Here is an 11,882-nt window from a genome sequence, read left to right as displayed (position 1 = left end):
TTTTATAGTGAGATGTTTAGTACTTCTGTAGGGAAGGCTATTAATATTATGACATTCTAAAACTTATTATAAGAGGACCTGTTTTAGAAGTTATAGCCTCAAAATATTTTAAGGTTGCATTTTTCTGTGATTCCTCTGTTTAATTTAGTATTGAGTTTGATTAAACTCATTTGGTTATTTTTGGCAGAAGCGATAAACTATTTTTATTTTTTTCTAATTTTTATTTTATTTTATTTTTTATGAGTTGGAGTCTCACTCTGTCGCCCAGACTGGAGTGCAGTGGCCGCTCCCGGCCACCGCAGCCTCGACCTGCTGGGCTCCGGCGATCCTTCTGCCTCAGCCTTCCAAGTAGCCAGAATTACAGGCATGCGCTACCACGCCTGGCTGATTTTGTGATTTTATTGTTGAGATGAGGTCTCGCTGCCCAGGCGGGTCTCAAACCCGCAGGCTAAGGCAATCCACTCACCTCAGCCTCCCAAAGGTGCCGGATTACAGGCTGAGCCACCAAGCCCAGCTGGTAAACTATTTTTAAAAAATCTATCTGGGACATAGGATTAATATGACTAACATGAGGCAGCTAGAACGAGTTTCTCCTACAGAGTAAACTAAGAGTTTTCTCAGCACCCAGAGAGGAATGGGACCAGCAGCATGCCACATGGCTCTCTAGAGTGATAATAGCCATTTAGTGCAAAACTGAAAGGCCCCAACCAGCTACAACGAGGAACCCGCCCCCTCCCCCCTCCGAAGGCTAAGCCTAGGCGTGGCCCCCACCTAAAATGGCACTCCCACCTAAGAAGGTGCCCGGACAAACTAACATGGAGGCTCGGACAAGGCTTTCCGGGTTCTTCTTCCACAACAAAGCCCACCGTTCCTGCGCCCGTGAAAGCCCCTGCCAATCCCAAAAATACCTCACCTGCCGACCAATAGGTAACAAACAGGTCGCTTTAAATTTCTATAAAACCTGCCTCCATGCTGCAATCTGATTCTCAGGTTCTGTAGCCACCACGCTCATCCCCATTAAATCTCTTGGCCTTAAAGGGTGTTGAGTCTCACTGCGTGCCATCGTCTTTCATTGGTGCCGTGACTCGGTCAGGTATTCTCTCGCCCTAAGGCGAGACCCTGTCCTGGCGCCAGTGGGACTCACCCCTTAAGGCCTTCGCCCATTCTCCTGAATGCCAACGCTACATCCACCACCGGCCTTCGCATTGGTAAGTGTCCTCACACTGAAAACCTAAAACCTTGCCTGGAACAACCGGGGAAACTGGCCATTGATCGTCTGGCAGCTCCTTCGGCCCCGGACAAGGGGGGCCACACCCCACCTAGGTCCTTATGACCGCAGCGGACCCCTATCGGTTTTCCCTTGGCCACTAGAGATTTCAAGCCTTCCCTCCGTCCGGTTTTGGGTAACTTTCTTGTCAAAAATCCCGGTACCAGGTTGCCCTTAACCTCCTCGATTCTCCAGGAGAATCCGGGTGTACAATAACGACCTGTGACGACAGACTTTATTGTAACCTTCCCATTCCTCAGTGGTCGCTTGTCCAGGGGACGCCCTGACCAGCCCCCACTGCTAACATGGGAAACTCGTCATCTCTTCCGGACGACTCCCCCCCCTCAAGTGCCTCTTAAATAATCTCTCTAAACTCTCCCTCACTCCCGATATTAAGCCTAAGAGTTTAATCTGCTTCAGTACCCAAAATTGGCCCACCTATTGCTTAGACAACCAAAATAAGTGGCCCCTACGGGTCCCTAAGCCCCAACATTATTCGGGATCTCTATAACTTCTACAAGTGTTCAGAAAAATGGGCAGAGATTCCCCTTCCCTTCCCATCCCATCCCATTTACGCCGCCACCTCCCTCCTCTATCTCTGACTTCAACCCAGCAGAAAAATCTCCTATAGTCTGCTTTTGCTATTCCACTCTCCATCAGTTTCTCCTCCTTCTCACCCTCCACCTTTATCTGGTAAGGAGGGGCTGGCATCTCCAGCCGGGTCACCTGACCCCAGTCTCCAGTCTTTCTCTTTTGTCTTTGGAGGAGGGGCCAGTGCCAAAGGCCACGGTGCCTGACCCCAACCTCCAGCCTTCTCACCCCCTTCCCCTCACTGCTTGATAACTCCCTGGTGGCAGCTGCAACAAGTCACCACCCCCACATGTACTTTAAAAACCCATTCAAGTTTCCACATGGCTTAATAGGTCTCTTCTCAAGGGGGTGGCTGGGACAAAAGGATGTTAAAGAACTTCTTTGTTGTTTTCTTATGATAAATTTCTCTCAAGTTATATCTAAACTGGGACTATATCAACCTTCCTCCCAGACAAAAGTAAAGGGATCATGTAAATAAATCCTGTTAGCTAACTACAAAAGGTGTTAATAAACAGACTAACTAGGACAGAATAAAAGAGGTTTTTCAAAAACCAGATAAAAATCCAGCAATGTTTCTAAGTCGCCTCTCTGAGACATTGCAGCAGTTTATTAATATTGATTTAAACTCTGTGGAGGGACAAACTCCTTTGGCTATGTATTTTATCTCCCAGTCAACACCGGACATTAGGCACAACCTCCAAAAAATTAGAGAAGGGCCCACAAACCCCTCAACTAGAACTATTGGACACGGCCTTTAAAGTCTTTAACAACCTGGGGGAAGAAAGAATGCAGGACCACAAACATAAGAGGGAAAAGTTTCAGCTCTTATCTACTGCTTTAGTAGGGAGAGCCACCACTGATAATCTTCCACCCCAGACGGCTGATAGCAGAAGGGGTACACAGCTCCTTCCCAGGTTTGTTTCCGATGCCGTCAAAATGGGCATATGGTCAAAGACTGTCAAGCCCCGCCACTGGCAAAACCCCATCCCAAATGCAAACTGCATGAACATTGGGCTCATGATTGCCTCGTTCACCTAGCCAGAGGAGAGCACATGGCCCAGAGGCTTGCTGTAAATGAGGGACACCAGGCATCTCACATAATCTCAGAAGGAGATCTCTTGGGCTTGCTCCAGTCGGATTGACTCGCCCCTGGCTCGATAACCCCAACATCTTTGGAACAAACTATTAAACCAACCGAGCCTAGGGTGGAAATATCAGTAGCTGGCAGGGTTATGTCATTTGTTATTAATACGGGGGCTACATGCTCAGCTCCACTTAAATTTCCTGGTCCATTCCTTCCTTCACCCCTTACGGTTGTGTGGGTACAGGGCATTATATCCAGGCCCCTCACTACGACATTACTTCCATGTGTTCTGGGAAATAAAAATATTTCAACACTCTTTCCTTATTATGCCAACGTGTCCAGCTCCATTATTGGAAAGGGACATTATGACAAAAATTAAAGCTCGTATTATTCTTTACCCTGAGCTATCACCACTGTGCTTTTTGGGTGCCTTTTGTGTAGCTTTGGATTTCCCTAATAGTTCCACGTTGGATCGTATCTAAGCCTTCTACTGCATATAAACTTATTGGTTTGGTTAGAGCTCTGAGGTTAGGAAAAATGTAAAGAAAGTTGTTGGTGTAAGTTATGTTTTAGTAAGAAAGGATAAAGGAAAGATAAATAATTGTATAGGAAAGAATCTTGTATGGTACATTTTTGTTCTATAATAGAATGGCTGGTTAAAGAAAGTATAGAACAAAAATAGAAGGTTTAAGCATGTCAAAAAAATGGTATGAGTTTATCGAACATGGTAGGTGAAAGTTTGTGAAAAGAAGTAAAAGGAATTCTATAAACATTCAGACTTCAAAAAGGTTCCATAAATTTACCATTAATATCAATTACACTAATAGTAGGCCTACATGCTACTCAAAGACCAGAACATGAGCTTCTTAATTAACAATCTCCCAAAAAAATTTTTCTCCTTTAAACAACAGAGGGGAAAAAAAGAGACAAAATTCAATTAGCCCTTCCCCCACTGTCTTTGTTACAAAAGAGCGAGGTTTTTTTCTTTTCAAAATCATTGGACTATCATTTTGGCTAAATAAGTAACTTTTACAATAACTACTGTGATTTTGTGTTATAACATGCTTTTAAAAACTTTGATACTTAAACTCTTCAAGTTCTTGATTCAGTCTTTAGGGTGAGATAAGCAGCAAGCTCCAGGAACCACACCTACCCCACCCCCTTCTAAATTGCCTAAAGGCCAGGTAAATTAATTTCACTAACAGCACCGCCAAATTGCTAACAAACTTTAAAATCTCCTTCCAGGCACAAGGATTACTCTCCAACATAGGATGGGTGGCAAAATAACCTGGACTTCACTCTCTAGCATATCAATTGTTGTAAAAGTGTGTCAGGCCTATTATAAAGACAAAGGAAACTGTTTTCTCTTGCCAATGTTTACCTGTTCTAAACTCTCAATTTAAACTATAACCTAACTACATGTCTCTCATGTTTTCAATTTTTCTTTCTTCAGACTTTGTGTCAAAGTGGCTATATTTCCTTGTTAAAGTACAACTATAGATAGTTTACAAAGAAATATTTCAACTTATGTTAATGAATACATACAATTTACAGAACTTTCACTTTTCCAATATTGTTTTCTGGGATAATAACTCTTTTCATCATCGTTTGCTCAATAATTTTTGCCTATGCTCTCACTTGATGTTTTATTAGATCCAAATAGCATTTGCTTAAGGTCCTGCCATTTCCTGTTCATGCCCTTAAAAATAAATAGGTAGAGACATACGGCCCCATCTCAGCAGAAAATAGATACAAAAATGATCTTGGCCCCATTTCCCAGGATCATAAGAATATTTCCAAGAGCAGGAGTGGGGAATGAAAGGTACCTATAGAAACCTAGAAGAAACTTAGCTTATTCTTAGTCTTTTGGCCTCAGTGTAACGATTAGCAAGCATTCAGACATTCTACTGAAGGACAAACAGCAGCCTATCCCATCCCTTAGGCAAATCTTCAGATACAGGATCAGGACAGCCCAAATGACCACCCCACTTCTTTGGTCAAGGAATTTGTGAACTGCAAATGTCTAACAAGTCTCTTACAGGAAATTTCCCTCAGGTTAACCTAATCAGCCCTCTGTGAACCACTGACACAGATAAGCCCCACCATGGCAGCAATCATGTGACTAACCCACCAACCTGGATGGAGCTCTGCCAGTCGACCAGTAATCGACTGACAAACTCCCTCCTCGCGTGGCTTCTTCCTATCGTTACTCCAGTCGTTCTCCTTCTCGGCCTGTGTTCCTTTCTCCCTTGCATTATAAAATTCCTTCAATCTCAATTCCAAAAAATTTCAAATCAAACCATTAACCAGTTTCTTCTACAGAGTTACAACCTCCTACCCACCGAGGACCCAGGCCTCAACAACCCAAGCCTTACTGCCTCCTAAACCTTCTCGCCCCATTTTTTCATTACAGATATGGCTTTCAGGCCTTATTACATCCAATTCAGGTTTTCAGTGTTCCTTGACCATCTTCTTCATGACAAATGGCTCCTCCCTTTCCCGTGTCCACTCTAAGACTGGCCGGACCAACTTGCATTCTTCTACCTCCAGGGCACCTTCCAAGACTTCCACCCCAGCGAAATTTTTTTCTTTCGGCGCCTTCTTATGGGGCCTCATGTGGCTGGTTCTTTCACCCACCTCACCCAACAACGCCCTCCACCAGCAGGAAGTAGCCAGACCGATCAACTCCGCCCCCTTATCCCTTAACCAAAGAGGTGGGAATGAAAGGCCCCAGCCAGCCACAAGGAACCCGCCCCCTCCAAAGACTAAGCCTAGGCGTGGCCCCCACCTAAAATGGCGCTCCCACCTAAGAAGGCACCCAGACAAACTAACATGGAGGCTCGGACAAGGCTTTCCGGGTTCTTCTTCCACAACAAAGCCCACCGTTCCTGCGCCCGTGAAAGCCCCTGCCAATTCCAAAAATACCTCACCTGCCGACCAATAGGTAACCAACAGGTCGCTTTAAATTTCTATAAAACCTGCCACACCCCTGCCTCCATGCTGCAATCTGATTCTCAGGTTCTGTAGCCACCGTGCTCATCCCCATTAAATCTCTTGGCCTTAAAGGGTGTTGAGTCTCACTGCGTGCCACCATCTTTCAAATGCTATCGATGAAGCATCATTACAGAGTGAATTTCCTCTTCACATAAAATTATGCAGTTCAAGAAAGACCCTGAAGGGCTATTACCTATGAGTTACGAGGCTGAGGGATGAAAGAATGAAGCCTCGCCATCTATAAACAAGAAAATTCCACAGGAAGTAAACCAGTGCAGTTCTCATAGCATATGTATCTAACACATTCAAGTGTCCATGGAAACTACACACGCACCAGGCCTCACACACCAGCCAGCTCTCCTGTTAGTAAACCTGACTCCTTAGGGGAAAAGCTCAAGGAAAATAGCACCTCTGGCTGCTAAGTGAACCTAGGAAGCATTTCCAGACAAGCAAGCCTTACCGAGGTTGGTGCCATCCTGCCCCATGATGCACTTCATGGAGGTGATGATCTGCTCTACGACAGGGGGTGATAGTGACGTGGCGTACACTGCACTGTGAGAGTGGGTTCGCAGGTAGTCGATCAGCTCCTGGGGGTTCAGAGGCAGATGATCAGAGGCACTTCCTGAATTCACTGGCCACACCAGTGCTTTCCTTCTAGTGGACACTCCTTTCAATGGTATCAGAATAGGGACACTCATCAGAGACATAAGGTCAACCAACATGGTCAGAGAATACTGTTGGCAACAACTGGGTCAGAAACATGGTAACGTTCTTAGGTCTGTTTTTTAAAAAAATGAGAACATAGGAAAACCTCTATTTTTAAATAATCCCTTTAAATATGGAGATTATATTATTTAATATTACAAATAAATGTACAGACTGAACTAAATGAAATGTGTATGCCTCTCACCCTATACCTGCAAAGTCTATCTTTGCACCCCTAAATAACAGACAGTTCTCTAACATCAACTTTAAGGGCATCGGAATTTCCTCCAGACACACAGAGATCTATAAAATGAAATAAATGTGGCAGAAATCAAATAGAAATTTACTTGATATTCCATTAGAACGCTAATACCATCTCACTGAATAAAACTCTTGTCACTTACAAAGATTTCAAAAACAATTAATTGCATATTCCTATTCTCTGATACCTTTTAATTTTGCTAAATCTTTAAATAAACTGTACACACAAAGAGGCTTATGTACCAGAACCAAGTGAGGAGACAAAACTGTGGTTATAAAACAGTTTGACCAAAAATACTCAAAATTATACCAAAAATACTCTCCAAAAGCATGAACATACTGTCCCTAAATGATCCCCATATTATTTTTTTTAACCTTTGGTTCACAGCAATAAACCTTACTAAAAAGCAATTAACTCTCCAAAGTGAGACAGGTCCCACTAAGAAAAACATAAAATTTGAGATAAAAATCTACCAAACCTGATTAAAACCCACTGAAATGAATTCTCTCTAAAAGGCAATCAATGATTCAAAGAATAACCATTCTTTAAGTTTTAAAGCCAAATTAAGAACATTCATGAACACTCTGTGCCATATACAAACACTTGACTTACAATATTTTTCTCCTAATGTTGCAGTACATTTTTTAAAATGACAACTTCATTGAGATGTAAGTCACAAACCATAGTATTCACCCTTTAAAAGTGTACAATTCAGTGGCTGGTAGTAGATTCAGTTGTGCAACTTTTACCAGTATCTATTTTAGAACATCCTTGTTACCCTAAGAGGAAACCTCGTAGCACAAGCAGTCACTTTCATTTCCCCAGTCCCTTGGGCCTGGCCACTGCTGATCCACTTTCTGTTTCTATGCTTATTCTGGAGCTAACGTATCTATAAAACAGACATTACAAGACCTGCTGGGACTGACTTCTTTCACTAGGTGATGTTTTTAAGGGGTATCCCTGTAGCATGGCCAAACATTATTTTTTAAACCATTACTACTATCTTGTAAGATAGGCATAGTTATCTCTATTTTACTGATGAGGAAATGGGACGGTTAAATACATTCCCCAAGATCTCAAAAGAAAGCAGAGGCCTCTGTGTCCATGGTTCATCACTTCCACCACACCACAAACATTTGTAGTTGCCTCAGAATTCACTCTATAACTTATAGTTGAAAAATACATTGCTTTGCAGGATCCTAGAACCAGCACAATCTTCTTCCTTCCTGTCTCCAGGTTTACCCATGACGCGTCTGAGTCTAAGTGTGCAGGGCGGCTGGTTTGCTGCTCCCATTGGCTCCCATGACAACCCACCACTTTTGAATCATGAGCACAATGCAAAGCCCACAGAAGACCATGGCCAAACAGGAAGCGCCAGTGTGTGCTTTCATACAAAAGGGTATTCTCTATCTCAGAGCAACATGCAGTTCAGAAAGGAGATGTTACTCAACAGGCAGCTCAAGTGTGTAGCCTGCAGGCACGATGAGCCCAAGCCCCTACCAAACTCAGATCTCCACATCCCAGCTCAAGATCCTGTCTGCCACACGAGTTACCACATTGAGGGGCCAATATCTTTATCTTTAATTGCTCTCAGGGCCCATTTACCTTCTTGCCTCCGATGTATCCTCCAGCAGCACCAAAGCTCTTTGTGAACGTGCCCATCATAACGTCTACATCCTCAGGGTCCAGGCCAAAGTATTCCACCACGCCTCGACCAGTGGGGCCCAAGGCCCCAATGCTGTGGGCTTCATCCAGGTACAAGTACGCCTTGTATTTCTTCTTGAGGGCAATCACTTCAGGAAGGCGAACAATAGAGCCTTCCATGCTAGCAAAGCAGGACAAAAATACACAGAGACTTTTTAAGTCTCAAAATTAGGAGGTGGAAGTTTCATTATTAATTTTTTTAGTTTATTGCTTTTTAAATGGTCTGACAACTCTAGCTGTAGTTTTCAACTGACAAGGTTAGATAGTACCATGGCTAGGCAGAGGCTAGGGGAAAGGAGACTGGGCCGTTCAAAATGTGTGATCTTAACTCACGACAGAAAGAATTAAGGTCATAACAGATTCCTCTACTGCTTGTAATTACAGGCAAAAGTGGGCTTTGCTTCATATTGCATATGCGACTAAAATTACACAAAAGGACAGCACAAACTTGGGGTAAGAATAAGTTTCAGGGTTGCAAAAGTTAACCCAAATCGAATTGTTCTTAAAATTAAATGAAGTGTAATTTGGTTTGAAATATTAGAATATATATTCCAATTCTGGCCCCCAAGCATAAGCTCGCTCTAAAATAGAACAAAAATAAAGAACCCCAAAAGAAGCAGGATTTGGAGACCACATAGCATGATGGAAAGAATAAAGAAGGGCCAGACAAAAAGACTCCTAGTGCTGACTCTTTCCCAGGTACCTTAACAAGGCATAAACACTGTTTCCTCAGTTTCTGGAGGGGGCCAGGATAGCATTCCCTTCATTTTAAAAGCTCTATGACTTCATAGGCTCAAGTCACAAAGATAAAAACAATACAGCAGGATTACCTATATATTCCTTCTACAAGGATCAGAATTTTCTTCCAGGGCCTTCGTGTCCGGGGCTGACCATAGACAATGGCATCTTTCAACAGCTTCTCTAGGCTTTGCATGTCTACAACACACAAAAAAGAAAGATGTCACAATTATCTTCCTATCTCCTAACCTTATTCTAAAAATGCAAAGATACATTTCTTACTCTGCAAGTGTGTCTCAGATAGCAAAGGACATTAATATAAAAGTAGAATCGGGCAGAAGAAAAACAGGCCAAAATGGGTGAACTGTTGCCACCCTGAACTGAAATCCAAAATGTAACAAATGCTCAAAGCTATCAAAACACGACTAAATGACTGTGGTGGTTGATTCAGTTTGTTAGCTTCCTTCTGAAATAACTAGTGTTTCATGTTAAATACCTTGCCATTCTGCTAGCTTTTTGTGTTTATCAAAAAAGTAAAAAATCAAACTGTATGCTAATCCTAGGAAGTCATTCAGAAATAACTGCATAAAGGAGACCAAGACTGGGCATGGTGGTTCACATCTATAAGCCCAGCTTTGGGAGGCCGAGGCAGGAGGACTGTTTGAGGCCAGGAGTTCAAGATTAGCCTGGGCAACATAGTGAAACCTCTCTCTCTACAGTAAAATAAAATATTAGCCAGGTGTAATGGCATGTTCCTATAGTCCCTAGGAGACTGAGGAGGGAGGCTCGCTTGAGTTCAGTAGTTCAAAGATGCAGTAAGCTATGATTGTGACACTGCACCCCAGCCTGGGTAACAGAGCAAGACCCTCTCTCTCTAAAAAAAAAAAAAAAAAAAAAAAAAGCAGAAAATATGCTCAATAAAAGCATGTTAAAGAGCTTTATCTTGGTACTGGGTTAAAAACACACCAGTCTGGGCCATGTGTGAGTTATGTGGTGAGCAAGCTTGGCAATCAGCTGAGATTGTCCCGTGACTGACACCAACCGTTGTCTACACAACCAAGTTCCTGTGGCTCTGTTGGTCCTTCAGGAGTTAACGGGCCCAAAAAGCCCCCTGGCTGCTGATGCCATGATGAGGGTCATCATCTCCCTGGCAGAGACAAATGCTGTGAAGACCATTACTTGCCAGCACTATAGACTTCATACTTAAAATACTTGCCAAAATAAAGGCCTTAAAAAACTCGCCCAAATCTAAGCAACATTAAGGCAGGGGTGGGAGACACTCTGTCATAAAATCTAACTTCACTACTCACTAGGTGGGGGTTGCTGGTTAAACAAACTATGTGATTTTGCTCTTTCCATAAAAGGACTTCGATAGAAAAAATAAATAAGTAAAAAACCACATAACACAAACACAAATAAGATGGTCAAAGGCTATAACTATGCTTACACATTCAGTTATTCTTAACAAAACAATCTGCATTCTACCTAGCCAAGAGACGGAAGATGCTCTCCACAGAAGTAGGTCTGTCCTGACCACAGCCTCCAGTTCTGCTACGGGCAGCCATGTGTGGCCACCAGCAGGAAACAAGGAAAGACATGCTCATTGTTTCAGTTTCCTCTGTTTATATCCAGAAAGGAGGAAAAAAATGAATACTGATTCAAAATTTTAGACAAAGGAAATATCTATAGCAGAATACTTAACCATGTTATCTCTTTTTAAAAAATCAATTTCGCCTCCATATTAAACTCCCCAAATTCTACACAAAATTTAAATTAAAAACACATCAGAAAACATCAAAAGGAAAATGTAAGAGAATAACCTTATGTTCTTAGAACAGGGAAGGCATTATGTAAAATCCAAAAGTCATAAGATAGTAATTAAGACAACAGAAACTTTGTAATGAGTCTGCACAGCAAGACAGTAAAAACAAAGTCAAAATAAGACAAAAAATAGTGTAACACAAAAGAAAGGATCATTAATATAAAGGGCTCTTATAATCAGTAAACAAGAGAAACAATTAGAAAATGGCCAACTTAAGAAGTAAGAAATACAAATACATTAGCTTGCAAGTAATATAAAAAAAACCCGAAATACAAATATAATCACCACATTAAAAACTTGCTCTACATTGAATCACAAAAGAAACAAAAGTTGACATATTATTTACTTAGATTTGAAAAGATTTATAATGATTCATAATAGCCTACGTTGGCCAATGAGAGAAACAGTCACACCATGTTACTGAGTAAAAAGTAATACAATGCTTAGAGGCACTTTGGAAAAGTATTAAAAACTTACACCCTTTTCACCAGACATTTAAGACTGCTAGGATCTTATCCTAAGGCACGAATCAGATGATTGTACAAAAACAGGAATGTAATGTAGTTTCTAGTAGAAACATTTAGAAACAATCTTGATACCCAACTGAGGGATCAATTAAATCATGGCATTCAGACCAGACACTGCCTGCCACTTTACCACTAAAGAGCAAGGCAGTGTCACATGGACTGACAAACAATGTTCACAAAGTATTGTA

General features: G+C 42.1%; 1 protein-coding gene across 2 annotated transcripts in view; it reads right to left on the bottom strand.

Annotated features, from left to right (window-relative positions):
• SPTLC2 (serine palmitoyltransferase long chain base subunit 2) overlaps positions 1-11,882 on the bottom strand; it is a 131,002-nt gene that overhangs the window by 53,618 nt on the left and 65,502 nt on the right. For both annotated transcript variants that reach the window (XM_008057054.2, XM_021711826.1), the window contains exons 7-9: positions 9,438-9,543; positions 8,509-8,728; positions 6,397-6,523 (exon numbers count right to left, since the gene is read on the bottom strand). In XM_008057054.2, the coding sequence (XP_008055245.1) occupies positions 6,397-6,523; positions 8,509-8,728; positions 9,438-9,543 (453 nt within the window). The remainder of the gene's footprint in view (positions 1-6,396; positions 6,524-8,508; positions 8,729-9,437; positions 9,544-11,882) is intronic.

The sequence above is a fragment of the Carlito syrichta genome, unplaced genomic scaffold (assembly GCF_000164805.1).
Source record: "Carlito syrichta isolate Samal-C Ts95f unplaced genomic scaffold, Tarsius_syrichta-2.0.1 Scaffold302712, whole genome shotgun sequence".
NCBI lineage: Eukaryota > Metazoa > Chordata > Mammalia > Primates > Tarsiidae > Carlito > Carlito syrichta.
The sequence above is the reverse complement of the archived record's forward strand: the minus strand, read 5'-3'. Positions and strand labels throughout refer to the sequence as shown.